General features: G+C 41.6%; 1 protein-coding gene across 13 annotated transcripts in view; it reads left to right on the forward strand.

Annotated features, from left to right (window-relative positions):
* The window catches only part of MARCHF8 (membrane associated ring-CH-type finger 8), a 138256-nt gene extending 120586 nt beyond the window's left edge, over positions 1 to 17670 (forward strand). For 6 of the 13 annotated variants that reach the window (XM_060191693.1, XM_060191710.1, XM_060191700.1 and 3 more), the window contains 6 exons: positions 6539 to 6637; positions 10763 to 10845; positions 11089 to 11931; positions 13345 to 13531; positions 15677 to 15824; positions 16574 to 17670. In XM_060191693.1, coding sequence (XP_060047676.1) covers positions 6539 to 6637; positions 10763 to 10845; positions 11089 to 11931; positions 13345 to 13531; positions 15677 to 15824; positions 16574 to 16878 — 1665 coding nt within the window. In that variant the 3' untranslated portion in view covers positions 16879 to 17670. The remainder of the gene's footprint in view (positions 1 to 6538; positions 6638 to 10762; positions 10846 to 11088; positions 11932 to 13344; positions 13532 to 15676; positions 15825 to 16573) is intronic. The other 7 variants (XM_060191726.1, XM_060191752.1, XM_060191738.1 and 4 more) reach the window with 5 other exon arrangements.
* Positions 17671 to 18668: the final 998 nt, after the last annotated feature.

The following is an 18668-nucleotide window of genomic DNA, read 5'->3' on the forward strand; positions in this document are numbered from 1 at the left end:
ACTGGAAGCATGAGTGCACTCGAGGAAACATAACCAGTATCAATGTCATGGTAAAAGTGGTGCAGTTAATGGTTGCAAGGTGTCTCCATGAAAATCTGCATCCTTTCTACCAATGTTCTCTCCATGTTTCCTGAGAAACCACTTTTAGGACACTTAGAAGTGTTCAGCATTCTATTGATGGTCCAGTGCACATAGTATGACTCTCTATGCTGTGCCCTCTCTGTACTGACTAGTGGTCATGGCAAGCTTCTCATTATTTTTTTTATTATTGATTTAATAATGATTGACAGGGTGATAGGATAAGAGGGGTACAGTTCCACACAATTCCCCCCACCAGAGTTCTGCATCCCATCCCCACGACTGCCTTCCTATTGATGTGCCAATATTGGCTCAGTCAACTCCAGTCTTTGTTTTTAATTTTTATTTATAAAAATTAAACTATGGGGAGTCGGGCTGTAGCGCAGCGGGTTAAGCGCAGGTGGCGCAAAGCACAAGGACCGGCATAAGGATCCCGGTTCGAACCCCGGCTCCCCACCTGCAGGGGAGTCGCTTCACAGGCGGTGAAGCAGGTCTGCAGGTGTCTATCTTTCTCTCCTCCTCTCTGTCTTCCCCTCCTCTCTCCATTTCTCTCTGTCCTATCCAACAACAACAACAACAATAATAACTACAACAATAAAACAACAAGGGCAACAAAAGGGAATAAATAAATAAAATAAATATTAAAAAAAATTAAAAAAATAAAAAATTAAACTATGACAAAAACCATAGGATAGGAGGGTTACAACACCACACAATTCCCACCACCATCCCATCCCTTCCCCTGATAGCTTTCGTATTCTTTAACTCTCTAGTAGTATGGACCTAGGGTCATTGTGGGGTGCAGAAGGTTGAATGTCTGGCTTCTGTAATTGCTTCCCCACTGAACATGGGCATTGACAGTTTAATCCATACTCCCATCCTGCCTCATCTTTCCCTAGTGGGGCAGGGCTTTGGGGAAGCAGGGCTCCAGGACACACTGGTGTAGTCATAAGCCCAGGGAAGTCCAGTTGGCATCATGGTAGCATCTGGAACCTGGTGACTGAAAAAAGAGTTAACATATAAAACCAAGTAAATTGTTGACTTTTCATGAACCTAAAGGATAGAATAATGTAGATGAAAAGTTGGGGTCTCCGTTTTGTAGATGGCTAGTAGGTCTATTTTAGGTATATTCCAAAGTGCCCATGACTATACTAGGTTTTTTTTTTTTTTTTCTGAGCCTGACATCAGGTGAACCCAAGTTATTTTCTGGGGAGATGATGTCATGTTTGGAAAAAGGGCTGGGAAGCTGGATCAGGGAAGAGAGTAGCTCCCAAGTATGGGAAAAGTGTATAAATATTGTTGACTGTAAACCCCATCAATTTGATCTGGGGCTGATATTCAGCATAGGAGCCTATATGACTTCTGCATCCCTGTAGATCTGAGCTCACATTCTGTGGTCATGAGTAGGAACATTCCAAGCTGCCCCAGTTTCAGGACCCATTTTCCTCAGGTGGTAGGTAGATTATGTTATCTAGCCTCCTTTCAGAGGATGGAACATTCTCTGCCATTGTTGATCCATGTTGAGGGCAAGGTCCTATGGTGGTCCACAAAGGGGTCTATTGTGTTGATCCTGATAAGAGATGACCAGTAACAATGGAGAGAGGGATCTATTTGAGTTCTAGGCCCATCATGTCTGTTTGGAAATCTCAGGACTCCCCGACTAGGGCCCCAGCTGATGGGGTGGCCTGATAGTGACTAAAGAGTCATCGTTAAGGTATGCCAGTCTCTCATCAACTCCAGTCTAACAGACATTGAATTTGAGACCAGCCTTTGCCACTGTGAACAATACAGTAGAACCTCTTTGTTCATATGTGTAAGCATGAATTCCTAGTAGAAGGAATACTGAGGTAAAGAGTATGTGCATTTGTTATTCTGAGAGAAGCTGCCAAATTGCCATCTGCTAGAGATTTATCAGTCTGATGTCCCACCAATAAACCTGTTAACCTAAACTTTTGCCAACAGAGATATTTAATTACTTTTTCTTTTGTTTATGATGTTATATCATATGTAGTTTCTGTTTGTTTGTTTGTCTCTTATGCCATCAGGGTTATCCTGGAGCTTGATGACTGCCTAACTCCATTATTTCTGGCAGCCTTTTTTGTTTCACAGAAAGTGAGAAAAATAGAGAAGGAAAGAGAGAGGAGAAGGCACCCATGGCACTGCTCCATAACTCATGAAGCTTCCCTCCTTGCTGATGGGGGCTAGTTGGGGGCTGGGTGGTGGTGCATCTGGTTGAATACAGATGTTATAGTTTGCAAGCATCCCTTCCTCACCTTCAAGGGGGAAGAAGTTTTGCAAGTGGTTAAGCAGTTTGCAGGTGTCTCTCTGACTTTCTCCCTCTCTATCACCCACTTCCCCCTCAATTTCTGGCTGTCTCTATCCAACAAATAAACAAAGATGAGGGGGAGGGACTGGGGGCTTGAACCATGATTCTTATACATTGTAATATATGGACTTTACTTGATGAGCTACCATTCACCCTCTGATCTCCAAGTCTTTATTGTTAGAAGTTAAGCATATTTTCATATTTTAATAGCTACCTGTGCTTTCTCACTTTTCTAAGCATCGACTTGCTGTACTTTAATTTGAAATGTAAACTCAACTTCCAGACTGTAATTTCTATTGTAACCATGGGCCTTATTTGCTGGCTACTTATGCAACTTATTTAGTTATTTCTTGAATTTCTTATGAAATAAAAACAAATGAACTCAAACTAGACCTGTTGGTGACTCAGATTAGTTGGGAACATTTGCTTTTGTTATGGACCCAAGGCCCCAGTTGTTTAAAAGTAGCTTTGATGGTAAATGAAAAGAAGGTCCAGTTATGGAGAGGGATCCAACAGAGAAGGAAGAACGTGGTAGAGAAGGGAGGGTAGGGATTAATCTAGTGGAATGGGGCAATGCAGTGAACTAAAGCAAAAAGAAAGCAAATGGTATTCTATCCCTGAAGCCCCCTCAAGTAAAATTTCTAAGTCCCCACTATGAATCAGACATCTACTTGATGAACTTGTTTTTGAAACAATTCCAAGGGCATTACTTTCTTATTAAAGGAAGGGAACTTTCCTTTTCCAACTTTTCCCAAGCATATTTGGAAAAATTTCTTTTCCTTATTTTATTGACAGCCTTGATAAAGTAATTTAAAGACAATGAGTTTGGTAGGAAAGGTAGCCACTAAGTTACTTAAGAACAGTAAAACAAATTGCTGTCATTCCTAATAAATAAAATCAACTGAGATTTAGGCATGAACAGTATCCAGAATTTCTAGCATAATTGATTACAACATTTTAAAAAAGAGGGAAGTTTTACAAGGGAGGGGGGAGGGAAAGAAAAGAAAAAATAGAAAAGAAAGTACAATGATATTGCATTCCTTTTCATGACTGGAAAGTCTTTCTTGAAATCCAGTGAAGAACTTTAGGAACTTGATCTGATCCCTATGAAACAGAGAGGGTTTTCACTCCATAATGTGGATACTTCTATTCCAGTTTTTGGCTAATACTGTCCCACAGCCTCCCTCATGTGACTCTATCCAATGTTGTCTGAGAGAGCACAAGGGTTGTCCAGTGCTCCATGCTCCTGAGAGGTGACTGCAGTCCCAGTCCCCTGGGATGCTCTAGCTGGACTCTGTGGCCATTTCTGAATCTATAGGCTTCTTTTTGCCATTGCTGTTGTTCATGAATATAATCAGTTAAGTATAGGAAGTGAAGGCAGGACCATAGAAAAATGGTGTGACTCAACTTGACTCTAGCAACAACTTAAGCTCTTTAAAGTTGCCAGTGCTGTGCTTTGATGGCCATTCTATGTGTAGAACAACATTCAAAACATGCATTATTACTTCTGAGTGTCCTTTCCCCCTTTTCTTTCTCAGATTAGTGAAACTGCCACATGCTCTTCTTTAGTTGGTGACAGTCAAGAAACTCATGGAAGTTATGAATCATGATCTCTCTCTCTCTCTCTCTCTCCTGGCAATAAAGCTTCACATACATATAATTTCATCTCTCTCATGTCAACTTTTCAAATCCTTTTTAACCTAGTTGTTAAAATTATTTAGCTTCATGTTCATATAGGATATGTATGAAGCAGGGGAAGGAAAGGGAAAGAGGAAGGGAGAGACAGGAGAGAGAAACAATAGCACCCCTTGGCACCCCCATATGGTGTTGGGGCTCAAACCTAGACCATGTGCATGGCCCTCTACTTGTTTCCTTGCTCTCACTGAGAAATTAGTAATCCAGGATAAGCCATTTGTTGATTTATACTTCTATAAAATACCAATAAGTGGATTTAATTTTTCTTTGAAATTACATGTTATTGGGGAGTTCCTTGAGGCTTACATATTATCTGCTCAAATAACGTATGCATATGTGTGTGTGTGTGTGTGTGTGTGTGTGTGCGTGCGTGTGCGTGTGTGTTTAGAAAGGGTGAAATAAGGGAAGGAACACAGAGGATTCTGAGACTGTTCTGATTCCTAGATAAACAGAGCAAGGACTTGGGACTGCCACCACTGGTTTACAGGCTTGGTAGCTCTACTTCAAGCTCAGGCAGGACCCTGTGTGTGTTCTCTGTGGGATACTTGAAGTGGGAAACCAGGGTGTGTATCTGTTGACTGACTGTTTCCTTGATACAGATTTTTACTTCTCTGAGATTCTTTTTTTCCCACTGCCACTGCAAACCATGACAGGCATGTGATACTGTGGTTACCTCATACTTCCCTGTTTGACATGGATAACTTGTAGCTCAGAACAGGAGTGAGAAGTTGTTTTCTCTTGATTTCATCTTCCTATCAGAGATCTGCCTTATCCTAGGATATGACCCTGGGATACCAGTATTCATTCTCTTGATAAGATCCAAGTTTTCAAGGTAGCTCACCTGAATTGTGTACCTTCTTTGACACGAGTGCATCAAACATTCAAACCCAGTCCCCACCACACTGGGAGAAACTTTGCACTTTGCATCACCGCCCGTCCCTTATCTCAGGGATTTTATACAGTAAAACCTGTATCTATTCTGTGAGTGGACAGAGAAGTCTCAGTCATGAAGCCTTTCCTGGTTTCTTGGGAGTCATTTATAGGAGGAAGTAGAGAAGGATGTTTTGTACAACAGGAATACAACAGTATAGTTTCCATGTGCGCCCTGAGATATGCCTTAATTTGTTTTCAGGAAAATCATGACAAAGTGTTACAGGTTATTTTTGCAATATACTTTTTATGACTCCAAAATAAACTTTAAATTCATAAGAACTTTGATCAATAATGCTTTTAAAGAAAACATGCCTACCCATGGCTGAGTGGTGGCACACCTGGCTGAGTGCATGTTACATGCTCAAGGGCCCAGGTTTGAGCCCCTGGTCCTTTCCTGAGGGGTCCTTTCCTGGTCCTTTCCTGAGCCCCTGGTCCTTTGCAAGTGATAAGTCAGTGTTACAAGTGTCTCTCTGTCTCCCTCTTTTTCTGTCACTCCCATCCCTCTTGATTTCTGTCTGTCCCTAGCCAATAAATAAGTAAAGATAATAATAAAAAAAGAAGATATACTTGCCCAATGTCCATAAGCATGTTCAGTTATAAAATAAACATGGATATTTGTGTGACTCTAAGGATATGCTAATTGAAGAATGCTACATAGTTTTAGCATATGAATGTGGATAATGACATCTAATTCCTTTTTTATTTTTTCATATTTATTTATTTATTCCCTTTTGTTGTCCTTGTTGTTTTATTGTTGTAGTTATTATTGATGTTGTTGTTGTTGGATAGGACAGAGAGAAATGGAGAGAAGAGGAGAAGACAGAGAGGGGGAGAGAAAGACACCTGCACACCTGCTTCACTGCCTGTGAAGCGACTCACCTGCAGGTGAGGAGCCAGGGGCTCGTCCTTACGCCGCTCCTTGCACTTTGTGCCACGTGCACTTAAACCGCTGCGCTACCACCCAACTCCCGACATCTAATTTCTTAAGCTAGGTTTTATTAGGATAAATTGGATTTAAATCAGTGCTTTAACTGGGGATCAAGAGAGAACTGATCTGTTGTGTATTATATCAAAAGGTCATAGGGAATCTCCAGTAAAAATTGCATTAAACTGCACAGAAACCATCCTAAAGCTAATTGGGACAAGTATCTATAGCAAAGAATATACTCATGAAATCCATGTGAAGAGGTGAGGGAGATATGCCTCCACAGGATAAGAAACCCCAACATGGAGCAAAGGCTACAAGCTAGAAGCAACTTCTAAGATAAGGACATTTTTCCAGGAAAAAGGATGAGCTACTCCTCCAGCTGTCCCAGTTTAGCAATTCTACTATTTCAGTGCTAGAAAGAGAAGCAAGAAACTACTGAACATAAATCAGGAGAAAAATGCTAGTATTCACTATTTTTGCTTTTTATTTCCCAAAGAGCATCACACAGACACAATGTTGGAATATAATCTCTGTAGCAATAGACATTGAAGGCAATGTCTCTGAAATCCCTCTAACAGATAAATACCTCTGCTGCCCTCCAGGGAAATGCAGACACATCCACCTCCTGGCACCCCTCTAGAGAACTGTGTGCACTTCCTTCTCCCAAGGACACTGAGGTGAGTTATATCATCACTGCAGGACAAGGGAACCTCAGGGAGGGCACGGGATATGTGGGAAGCACCAATGTGGATGTACCAGCTACCAGTTCCAGTCCTGTGGGACCCAGGACCAAAAAAGGTACCATAGTCCTTGCCATGGGCTTTAACCAATCATAAACAGAGAGGAGAGTGCTTGAAGAACATGCATTAACTTGTAGCAGCAGCAGTATAGCCCCATCCTATCATCCCAAACTCCACGAGGTTAAAAAGACACAGGCACAATAGCTTTGGTTTTTGGCCCCATTCACTGGTGAACAAAGAGGAAAGCATGTTTCTTTTTAACTGTGACACAGTCTTACCCAGTCACCCAGTTTCACTTGACTAAACCAAAGCTGACACAACCTTGGTCTCCAGTCACTTGTGAATAGCTATAACAGCCACATCAGCAGCATAGCCACTGTGGAAAATGTGAGCTTCTACTATAGGCATTCGTTCTGGCCTCATCCTCACCCGACCAGTGTGAGAAGTGCAGGATCTCTCAGATGCTCTATTCAGTGGTCCCAGTTTCACTTGTAGGTATTAAGAGCCAGAGTCCCTTTAGCAGAAACCAACCACTTAGCTCCAGACCCATCAAAAATACACTGAAAGTACAGGCTATCACAAAGCCCTGAATGTATACCTACTTTATCTGTATATAAAATGAATGTCCAGGGAGGAGCAAGTTCTGATTTAACTTGGTAGGACTCATGAGAGGTACTCCCTCTCAGAGTGACTAGGTGTAGCATTTACCTGTCTTTTAAGAGAGTTTCTGACTGCCTTGGAAACTGTAGCCCTCACAGAGATCCGCACAGCAATTTCCTAAACTCCACTTCATTGTGACCCACACAAACATTTCCTCTGGCCCTTCCTGAAAAAGGTTTACCTCTCCTCCTTAGGCCCTTTATGAGAAGTATCTGCTCAATAATAGTTCCACATGCAAAATACTTTGTCTAATCTAAGAAAACTATTCTTCAGCCATACCTGGAATGTACCACCCATGCAGGCTAAGCCCAATGACTTAACAAGTAGGCATTTACACCCCAGGAGCCAGGAAAACTAGTACTCACTTATGTCCACATTACACAAACCCTTGAAGAAGACACTCAAGGAGCTTCTAATATAAAGAAGAAACAAAGGAACTCATCCACATTAATAGGTCAAAACAGAAATATGAAAGAAAATATCAACTACACCAAGCTATCCAGTTTTCCTAATGATGATTTCAAAACAGCAGTTCAAATTATACAGAAATGAAAGCAATATAAGAGATTATCAGTAGGATTTGTGAAAATTAAGAGAAAGTGTGAGAAAAATTTAGCTTAAAATAATAATAATACCACCGCAGAGGAAGTCAGCTGCAGAATATCAAAAGCCAAAGGAAAAATCAGTGAGATTTAAAGAGAATCCCCCCCCCCCACCGATAAAAGAGAAAAATAGAATCAAAACCATCAGAGACCTATGGGACTACATCAAGAGGAGCAACTTTTATGTCATAGGGGTTCCAGAAGAAGAGAGAAGAAATCTTATGAGGGATCAATAGCGGAGAACTTCCCAAACTTATAAAAGAGACAGACATTCATATTTAAAGAGCTCAAAACACATGGTTGAACACACATGTTACAATGCAAGTTCAAGCCCCTGGCCCTCACTTGCAGGGGAGAAAGCTTCTTGAGTGGAGAAGTAGTGCTACAGTAGTGCTCTTTCCCCTCCTTTATTTCTCTCTGCTTCTGTACAATAAATAAACAAATAAATATTTTTCAAAGTTCAAAAGGTCTACACAAAATAAGTCCAAAAACTACACATCAAGACATATCATAATTAAAATGTCAGACCAAAGAAAATAAGAATAGTAAGGGCAGCAAAAGAGAAGCAAACAGTCAAGTGTTTATAAGTATGCAGCGTGGGGGTGGGGGCAGGATTCCTTACATAGTGCCCATGGGAAAACAGTTTGGAGATTACTCAGAACACTAGAAATGGACCCCCCCCCCCCCCGGACCCAGCAATGATTTCATTTATAAATGAAACTTAAAAAACAAGGACAGAAATGTAAAACAAATTTTAGATTGGGTGTGGTATATTGCACCAAAGCAAAGATTCTAGGGAAGAAAATGAAGCAAAGAGCTGGAGGGATGGTGCTTTGATGTCCTGGTTAATGATAATGGAAGGACCCAGGTTGTAGGTGAGGATGTTTTGCAGACACCATTCATAGAGAGATAAGAAATTGAACCCATGTGCCAATACCTATATGTAAATCGGTAGCTCCCCAGTAAAATGATAAAAGAAAAGCAGAGAGTCATTACCAGATAATAATAAATAATTACCAGAGTAATTATTTAAGATTATTTGCAGATTTCTCAACAAAATATATAGAAGCCCAAAGGGAATAGAAGGCTAGAAAAATGCTGCAAATGAATATTCTACCTTCTGAAGATAAATTTGAAGGAAGAAAAAACTTTTTGGCTCAACAACAGCTACAGTAATGACTACTGAACTGACCCCTTGTGAAATACTAAATGTATTTATATAAAAGGAAATCAAGTCATAGGTAAACTGCAGAAAAGGTCCACAATCCACACAGAAAACTCATAGTTATTTCGTTCACATCCATAATCTCACTAAACATCTATGACCTGAATTCACTGATTTAAAGGCACAGGGTGCCATGATGGATGAGGAAACAAAAATTAACATTTTGTTCTTTTCAGGTCGTGTATGTGTTTCAAAGATAAATATGGGCTCAAAGTAATGGTTGGAAAACAACTGTACTGGGAACCTAAACAAGCCAAGGATCATCATACTTACACTAGGCAGATAGACTTCAAATGATAACAAGAGACAGGCACTATATAATGATCAAAAGATAAACACATCAAGACAACCTAACTCATCAGCATATATAAATCCAATGATGTGGCCTGAAAATATATAAAACCACTAAGGCTCCAGAGACTGTAGGTTTAGTTTTAGACACAGTCTTTTGCCAGAACTGATGAATACTCAGGTTTATTTCCCTTTCCTTTTTCATAAATAAATCTTAAAATATATTTTAAGAACAGTCTCAAATAAATTAGACCAGTTGGTGAGTTTAATCAAGTGTACACCATCCGGCCCCTGGTGAAAATGTTTTGTAGGCACCTATAATGGGAAATGAGAAATTGTACCCGTGTGTCAATAACAGTACTACAAACCATTACCCCCCCACACACATAAAAAATGAATTTTTTAAGCCCAGAAACAACAAATACTAGTGAGGCTGTGAATAAGAAGGTTCTCCAGAGAGAAGAGGAAAAAAGGAGGGACCTTCAAAAGTAGTTAAATGGTGTTGGTGTGACTTAGGAAGAGAAGGCAGGACCATAGAAAAAAATGGGAAATATATATAAATATAGAGAAATAGTCGTAGAAATAATAGTTAACTCATATCTGTAATCTTTGGAGAACTACTGTATTTTTTTTTTCCTCCAGGGTTATTGTTGATGCTCAGTGCAGTATGAATTCACTGCTCCTGGCAGCTATTTTTTTCCATTTTTATTGGATAGGACAGAGAGAAATTGAAACAGGAGGGGGAAAAAGAGAGGGAAGTGGAATCCCTGGCCCTGAGGTAAAGATCTCTAGCAGAGCAGCAATTGTTTGGATCAACTGTGTGAGGTTGTGAGGGAGACAAAAGCCCTTATGCCCTGCCAGCTTTGATTAGGATCATCCCGAGAACTTGGTTTAAAAGTACTAGATGGGGGAAGCCTTTGTGGGTAGAGTTGGTACTTCACCTTTCTTTTCCATTTGCACATACCCTACTTGGTTTCCTTTCTTATCTATGGACATATAGAATTTAGATTTTTAGGGAATAAATTACCACTGAATCTGCCAGATATTGGTGGTGGTGTTTTCAGAGTCTCAAGTACTTCTTGGCTACACTTTTATCCACAGATAAGAAGAGTGTTGTTTGATTTACCTTGCTCCTGTTGTTAGACAGCCTAGTATGTGTTGCTCACTGAGAAGAAGGAAATAGTAGACATTCTTAGATGCTTTATCCATTGGCATTCAGAAGGAGATGGTATTCTTGGTCCCATTGACTCTTCCTGAAAACTGACTGAATGTGTGTTGTTGCAGGCTGGAGGTCCTCCATTGGCATCAACTCCAGTGTCCGCCTTCACTCGCTCTTCTGTCACACCATCCAATCAGGACATCTGCAGGTAACACTGTGCTTCATAGATGCCGTGATGATTCACGTACATCCTGGAAACTGGCATTAGTGTCTGTAGGGTCTCAATTTCCTATCTGCTTGGTCAATATGCCTTTGCTCTAAACAGCTCAGTTTTATGTGCTTTTTATTCACCAAGTAACCACATGAGTCTCATTTCTTCATTTTGATGTCTGTCCTCCTAAAATCGTTTTTTTACTTTCTGTGCTTTTATTCCACTGTTCTCTGCATGCAGTTCCAGTGCAGTGTTTTCTGAATGTTGTCACCACAGTCCTGTGCAGTCTGCTGTTGTCTTGAAAGTTCCTCACTGCCAGAGTTCTCTGACACCAGGGCTCACTGTGACAGTTATCTGTAAAGACACATTACAGGCATCAAAGAGAAATTCCTATGGTTCAGAATGGGTCCAGGCCTTGAAGCCTCCTAAGAATACCAAAGCAAGAACACTAAAGTTCTCAAAATCCTTAAACGATGTGGGTGAGAAGACCCAGGAGACAATGGGGAGTTTTGACTACGTGGAGAGGACTTGCTCTGAAGGCAAATTGATGCTCCCTCGAGACCCGTGTCTCACCATTAGCAGGTTCCATCATAAAGATAAAAGAACACTGAACCACTCACTTGTCACTAGTTCCAAACAGTCCTGTGTTTCGTCCCTGTCTGCCCATCGTTCAACAGCCTCAAAGGTGCAAGCTGGCAAAGGGGGTGTGCATACCCCGCTTTTGGAAGAGAAAGGGGATGGTGAGGCTTTATCCAGAAGTCAACGACTGCTCCGGTACCTGTTCTCATTATCACATGGCTCAAGTGCCAGCAGCCTGCACAGATTCCATGAGCTGGAGAGCTGTGCCACTCACCTGCACACTGCCAACTCCTCCAGTGGGCTGGCAGGGAGTACAGGCTTCTGCTTCGATGAAATGGGAGATGACGATGTCTTTGAGGACAGCACATCTGCAAAACTGAGGACCAAGGTCCTTCGGGCACCTCTCTGCTCAGTGGAGAAGGACAGTGACCTGGATTGTCCTTCTCCTATCTCTGAAAAATGCCCTCCTGCCTCTCCTGTGTCCACTTCAGGGGATGCCTGCAGGTTGGTTTTCCAAGAACCACCATTTTGGCCATCTCTGCTCCCCACACCTCCATAGCCTCATCTTCCTTTAATATGTGAAGTTTCAGAAAAATGAAGCAATAGGCAATTGCAGAGTATTGTGGGTAATAGTTTTCTCCAGAAGACTGAAATCTTGATAATCATTTACAAAACCAAATTTTATGACATGGGGGTTCCAAGATAGTTTTACAGATAATAAAAGAGGAGCTACACATATTAAAGGCTAAGCTGACTCATCTTAAAAATAAGAATTTTCATAAAGAAGTTGAAAGAAAAAAATAGTATCTGCAGACTTCCAGCATGATGATGGTCTAGATTTTAAGCCTTGGCTGTCCCTTCTGACTTCACTTTTACCTTTTGTTTCACCTACAACACAATATGTGTGGAAGAGTCTGTTCTTCAATACTTTCTTATTTCCCTTTTTGTGACTTCCTTGCAGCCCCCTCTAACCCAAGCCCTATCTTCATTCCCCTCCTTTATCTTCTTTTCTTATGCAGTATCCTTGTATAATCTGCAGATCTTTAAAAATTCACTTTTTGTTACCATTCTCATGTGTTTCCCCCACTTCAACTTTCCTGCCTTCCTTCTCTGAGATCTGCTGTCAGTATTTCTAATAATTGGGTTAGAAATCCTTCTCACAGAATAAACATCTGAGAGCCTAGTTAGGGTCCAAGTCCAGATCATTTCAGGCTAGGTATTCCTCTAGCTGCTGGAAAAAAAGACCCTTCGGCTTCTCAAAAGTCTGTTAAGTTCCTTGAGGTTAGCGCATCCTGCTGCATGTATTATCCCTAGGGTTAAGAAATGCTTAAAAATGTCCATCTGTTGCTATCAGTGGCTCTGCATGTTATAATGGTGTTTTGTCTTAAGGTTCAAGAGAGGTATTATGATTTCTCTGTTTACCTCCAAAAGAAGATGGAAATGTGTAGTTGTATGTAAAGGAGTGAAGCCAGCAATTAAGCTAAAAAGCAAGTTTCATCATTTTTTTAAAGTTACTGGTAATTTGGGAAGATAGAATACTGGTTTTATTTAACACAGATTGTTTTCCTCTAATTACTGTAGCATCTTATGCTCTGGAAGATGCTTCTATCTTGCCTTATATTCATCCAAAAGCAAATTTCTTAACTCTTACCCAAAATGACCACTTTGTCATTTTTTATATCATTTTCTCCTTTCTGATGCCAAATGCCATCCAGACTTTCCATGTTGGTGCGGTAAGCTAGAAATTTTTAGTCTGTAGTAATTGTCCTAATTTGTGTCTGTTATGTTTTCGTGCCTGTAGTCATCCTATGATGTTTGTGTCTGGGAGTTTTCTTTGGGGGATTGACCTTCCACTAAAGTGTCGGTCTCTCTGCCCTGTGGCCCTGCTTGTAATGACTGGCTTTCCTTTTGCTTTAGGATCTGTCACTGTGAAGGGGATGATGAAAGCCCTCTGATCACCCCCTGCCACTGCACAGGGAGCCTTCACTTCGTACACCAGGCCTGCCTTCAGCAGTGGATTAAGAGCTCTGACACACGCTGCTGTGAGCTCTGCAAGTATGAGTTCATCATGGAGACCAAGCTAAAGCCATTGAGAAAAGTACGTGTAAGGGACTTTGACCTCTCTGAAACAAGTGCCTCCAGGCCAAGTGTTAGCACCTTACAGTGGATGAAGCCATGGCTTACTTTGTTCATTTCTTTAACAAGGCCCAGTACTTTTGCTATTGTTATTTCTGGTATCAGTTTCCAAGTCCCTTCCCCCTTTGAAAGAAACTCTTTTTGACTATTCAATCAAATTTTTCTTCTTCAGACTAAGGCTTATCTGTATTAGTCATCAGGCCCTTGAATACTGACTGCTCTGTGACATCTTAGTTGGCATTGACACTTTATATCTTAACTGTTTGTCTTGCCTATGATTAAAATCTCATTACAGACTAGTATGATTTCCCAGAACAAAGCACAAGGTATCACAGTCAAATTATTTGTATATATCTGTTATAAATGTTTGCTTGATGGGAGGGTACAAGGGCAGATGGGAAAAGAAAGGATCCACAGGGGGTCCAGATGATAGCACACCTGGTTAAAGTGGTCACATTACAGTGTGCAAGGACCCAGGTTCAAACCTCTGGTCCCCACCTGCAGTGGGAAAGCTTCATGAGTGGTGAAGCAAGGCTGCAGGTGTCTCTCTGCTTCTCTTCTCTAGCTGCTTTTCCCTTCTCAATTTCTCTCTGTCTCTATCTAATAAATAGATAAAATTATTTTAAAGAGAAAGGGTCCACAGACATTATATGAAAGACAACTTTTATCATGTTCCATGCTACTGCTTCCTCTTCAAGGAGCTTGACCAGGCACTTACCTCCTATGTAAACATCAACTGCCCCATAAAGTCTCCTGTATGCCCAGCAGATAAGGTTTTGTTTGGAAGAATAAATGACTTGTCTCGAGACTTTAGTATTGAAATTACTAAGAACATCAGAATCAGGCACCAGCACTTGATAGTTACAGAGCACGGCAGACATCTGAGAAAATGTTCATTGTAAACCAAGAGTGCCAGGGAACAGGACTGATGGTAGCATTGTAAGCTGCTTGGGTGTTGAAGTAGTTCTTGAAGGAGTGGTATTTGAAGGTGAGGTGAAAGGAATTCAGAGCGGTCAGGCTGTCTGTGGAGAAAAACATACGGCAAAAGGGTGAGGGTGAGTTCTGCAGGAGAGTGTAAAAGGCTTGAACAGAGTGTGTCTTCAGAAACAGCAGGAAGGCAGGCAGCATTGGAGTGTTTTAAGAAGGAGGCCAAATGAAGGTGTTGTATCAAACCACCACAGCAAGAATCTGGATGTTAGAAAAGACATCTTTAAAAATGTTTTGCCTCATGAAAGCCTTGTAATTTATTGGGTACCTTCCTACTTGGTCCGGTTTCGCAAGTGAGTCTTATGACATTGACCAATATAGAAAACCCATGAGGCTGTATTTTAAGCTTACCGTGCATTAAAAAAGAACTCCCCCAGAAAGGCTGTGTGTGAGGGTCTGGCAGAGAATATGCAGAGTGTTTACACTTTGTTCTCTTTCTCTACCTTTATGTGTTTTCTTCTGATTCGGAAACCAGTAAATAAGAAAGAAAATCTGGCTATTTGGAGTAAATTAATGAGCTTCTAGAGGATATGGGCCTGGCAAAGACTGCTTAGCACCAGGAACTCTTAGCACGGAATCCAAGCTGTTGCTGCCAAAGTAGCAGAGGACTAAAGAGTGAGCGCCTTCCACCATCACCTTCATGATGTAGTGTGACCCATCTGCTAGTGTGTTGTGGCATCATCAACCCTTTTTTTTTTCCCCTTGCCCATGCCAGCAACTCAGAAATCCTTAAAATGTCCCACCTGGGTGCCAACCTGCTGTTATTAGGACTGAAACCATAGGACCCTCTATCAAACCACATAATGCCTGCTTGCAAGAATAAGTGGATACGGGATTGCTAGTGAGAATTCATAGCTCATCTTGATCCCAGCTTCTTTCCATTGCATAGAAAGTTGGCTGTCAACACAGTATCAGTGCCTGGTACCTGGTTGAAGCCAAATGGTTGAAAGACAGTGACTGTGTCTGGGGAAATCATCTAGTTTGGGAAAAGGGGAAGGGGAGAAGCCACTCTTTTCCATCTGCAGTGCTCTTGCCGGGATTGTAGGCTTTCATGTCTGGGAGCCTGAGTCTCATGCTGTGTGTGTGTGTGTGTGCATGTGTGCGTGCATGTGTGTTGTCTTTTCAGTGGGAAAAGCTGCAGATGACGCCCAGTGAGCGGAGGAAGATCATGTGCTCCGTGACTTTCCATGTCATCGCCATCACCTGTGTGGTCTGGTCCTTGTATGTGCTCATTGACCGCACAGCTGAGGAGATCAAGCAGGGGCAGGCAACAGGTAAGTGCCCAGAGCTCCTGGATGGCACCCCAGGGGCTGGGGATGGGATTGCTGTTGAGTTTCAAATCAAACCTCACATGTCTGTCTAGAGAGAGGCTGATTGGGGGGCTGGGTGGCGGTGCACCCACTTAAGCGCACACAATAATAAGCACAAGGAGTCATGCAATGATCCAGATTCAAGCCCCCAGCTCTTCACCTGCAGGGGGACACTTCATAAGCTGCAGGTATCTATCTTTCTCTTCTGCTCTCTCTAGTTTTCCCCTCCTTTCTCTTCAATTTCCTCTCTGTCCTATCCAATATAATGGGGGAAAAATGGCTGTCTGGAGCAGTGGATTTATAGTGTGGGCACTGGGCCCTAGTAATAACCCTGGAGGCAAGAAAAAAAAATGGAAGAAAGAGGCATCAGTTATGAAGCATTCTATATATCAATTTTGGATGTTTCTGTTGCTATAACCTTTTTTTTCTTTTCCTCTTTCTTTTTTCTTTTCTTCTTCTTTTTTTTCCTGAGGGGTAGTTTGTTTGTTTTACCCTAGTTAAAAGATATAAACATATGGAGAGTAAGAATCTCCATGAAACTGCCTCCTAGGAGAATGATATAAAATGTAGTGGATACTTTGCCTCCTTTGATGAAAGCCAATGTTGATGAATTCAGAATCCACTGGTTATGGGAAGTTCAGGAGTTGTGTATTATTAACTTTCGCTCTTAAATACAGCCTACTGAAAGGCTAACTGGAACTTTTCTCTTCCAGGAATCCTTGAGTGGCCCTTTTGGACTAAATTGGTGGTTGTGGCCATTGGCTTTACTGGAGGACTTCTTTTTATGTATGTTCAGTGCAAAGTGTACGTACAGCTATGGAAGAGACTCAAGGCTTATAATAGAGTAATCTATGTTCAGAACTGTCCAGAAACAAGCAAAAAGACTGTTTTTGAAAAACCTGCACTAACAGAGCCCAACTTTGAAAATAAAGATGGATGTGGAATCCCTCATTCTGAAACAAACTCTTCTTGTTGCACAGAACCTGAAGACACTGGAGCAGAAATCATTCACGTCTGATTGTGTGGAGGGTATAGTTTTCCTGGACATCCAATGAACAGCTGAAGGAAATTGTTTACTGCCAATTGTGTACCTTTTCTTATGTCCTTTAATAGCATAGACTGGGCAGATGATTTTTTTTTTTAATGGCTTCTCCTTTTCTAAAACCTCCTTAGTGAAATCTGCTGGATGACCCTCACTTAGGCTGTTAAACAGCTGGGTTCTACTTCCGCCAGCATGTCAGTGGGGAGGGAGAGTGGGAGACCCCATCACACAGTGACAGGATGCTGGCTGGGTTCTGGCCCTTAGTCTTGAGTAGGATTAGTGACTAAAACTCAAGACTTGAAGGAAAAGCAGGAGCAGGATGACATCCAGGCCCCAGGACATATCTTCTCCCAGTTGGCAGCAGTCTCAACCCATGACATTGAGTTTGGGACTCTCTAGCTAAGGTGAGAGAGAGTTCCCTGCTCAGGAGGAATAGCTTGAAGAGATGGGCTCCTTCTGCCAGGGCTGCTGGTGGCATTTCTTACAGACAGATGGCGGGGTGGGGGTGGGGGTTCCGGTGCTTTGTGTGTGGTGACAAGTGATTCACTAAGCAAGCAGCACTTTACTAAAAGAGTATCTTTATTTTGTAATATGTGTGTCCAATTGGATTGACTCTTCAAGAACATCCCATATGGAAACCTTCCCTTCCTCATTTTGATTATGTCTTCTACATGATACTAGATCACACACCCTTTTTGCCTTATATATTCTAAGACATGTGATATCTGCTCTCAATAAAAGAAACATATTACTATAAAACAGGGAGAATAGGTCTGAAGCTTTTTCATAACACTTCCTTAGAATTAATAGATAACTAAGTGGCAATCTGAGTATAATTCCCGTGGTTTGAGCCTGGTGTATCACATCTTTTATGTCATAGGCCTCACCTGTTGTTGTCAGTGCTGAGAAAAGGGATTTATGAGATCTACACAAAAGAAGAGGAAATGAGTAATTGGGGGGGGAAGCTGAATATTTAATAATGATTCCTTTACAGATAATTATGCCTTTCTGCTCTGCTCTGGCTTTATATCGAGAAATTAAGCAGGAGTCACCCTGGTCCAGAGTGTATCCCAGCAGGAGTTTGTAGATTCCTGACACCTCTGTTAGCTTCTGCTACTGGAAGATTTTGTGGTTCATTTCAGGACAAGGAAGCAGATGGGGGAGACAAAGGCTAGAAGTGAGCAGTGGCTTGGCACAACTCACTGTGCCACAAGCCCCAGCCATACTCTCACCCATTTTTCACCTTAACTGGACTTAAGAGGTTTTTCTGGGGACCCTGGACCCTGCAATCAGTCTATTCTGTCATCTGAGATTATCTCCTGAACATATTTCATAAAACAAAACCCTGACCACTACTACCAAATAGCTTTTGTCCTTTTAAAAAGTTTGCTCAAAAGTCCATTTATCAAAACCAGTTTCATCAAACCAGGAAAGTAAGAGTCATCTCTGAGAAAATAGGTCCAGAGGGTCTGCAATATGACGTGTGTGTTCAGATACTTCTCCAAGCAACTCTGCATTCACAGAACCTTCTGGGGTGCATGTGGGGGAGTGTGAACCCTCTGGTGTGTCCTGCCCCAGTCTCTGGAGCCTTAGGTGCCTCATCTACCATGTTAAGATGATGAAGCAAACACAAGATGTCTCCTTTCCCTTTGAGAGTGTAAATTTGTGGTTTTTATTTTTTGAAAGTCAGGACACCTTCCTCTGGCTGGCCAGTCTGCCCTCTGTTTCCCAGGCCACATCTAGCCTGGGTTTGTGTTCACTGTGCC

Source organism: Erinaceus europaeus, chromosome 1 (genome assembly GCF_950295315.1).
Source record: "Erinaceus europaeus chromosome 1, mEriEur2.1, whole genome shotgun sequence".
NCBI lineage: Eukaryota > Metazoa > Chordata > Mammalia > Eulipotyphla > Erinaceidae > Erinaceus > Erinaceus europaeus.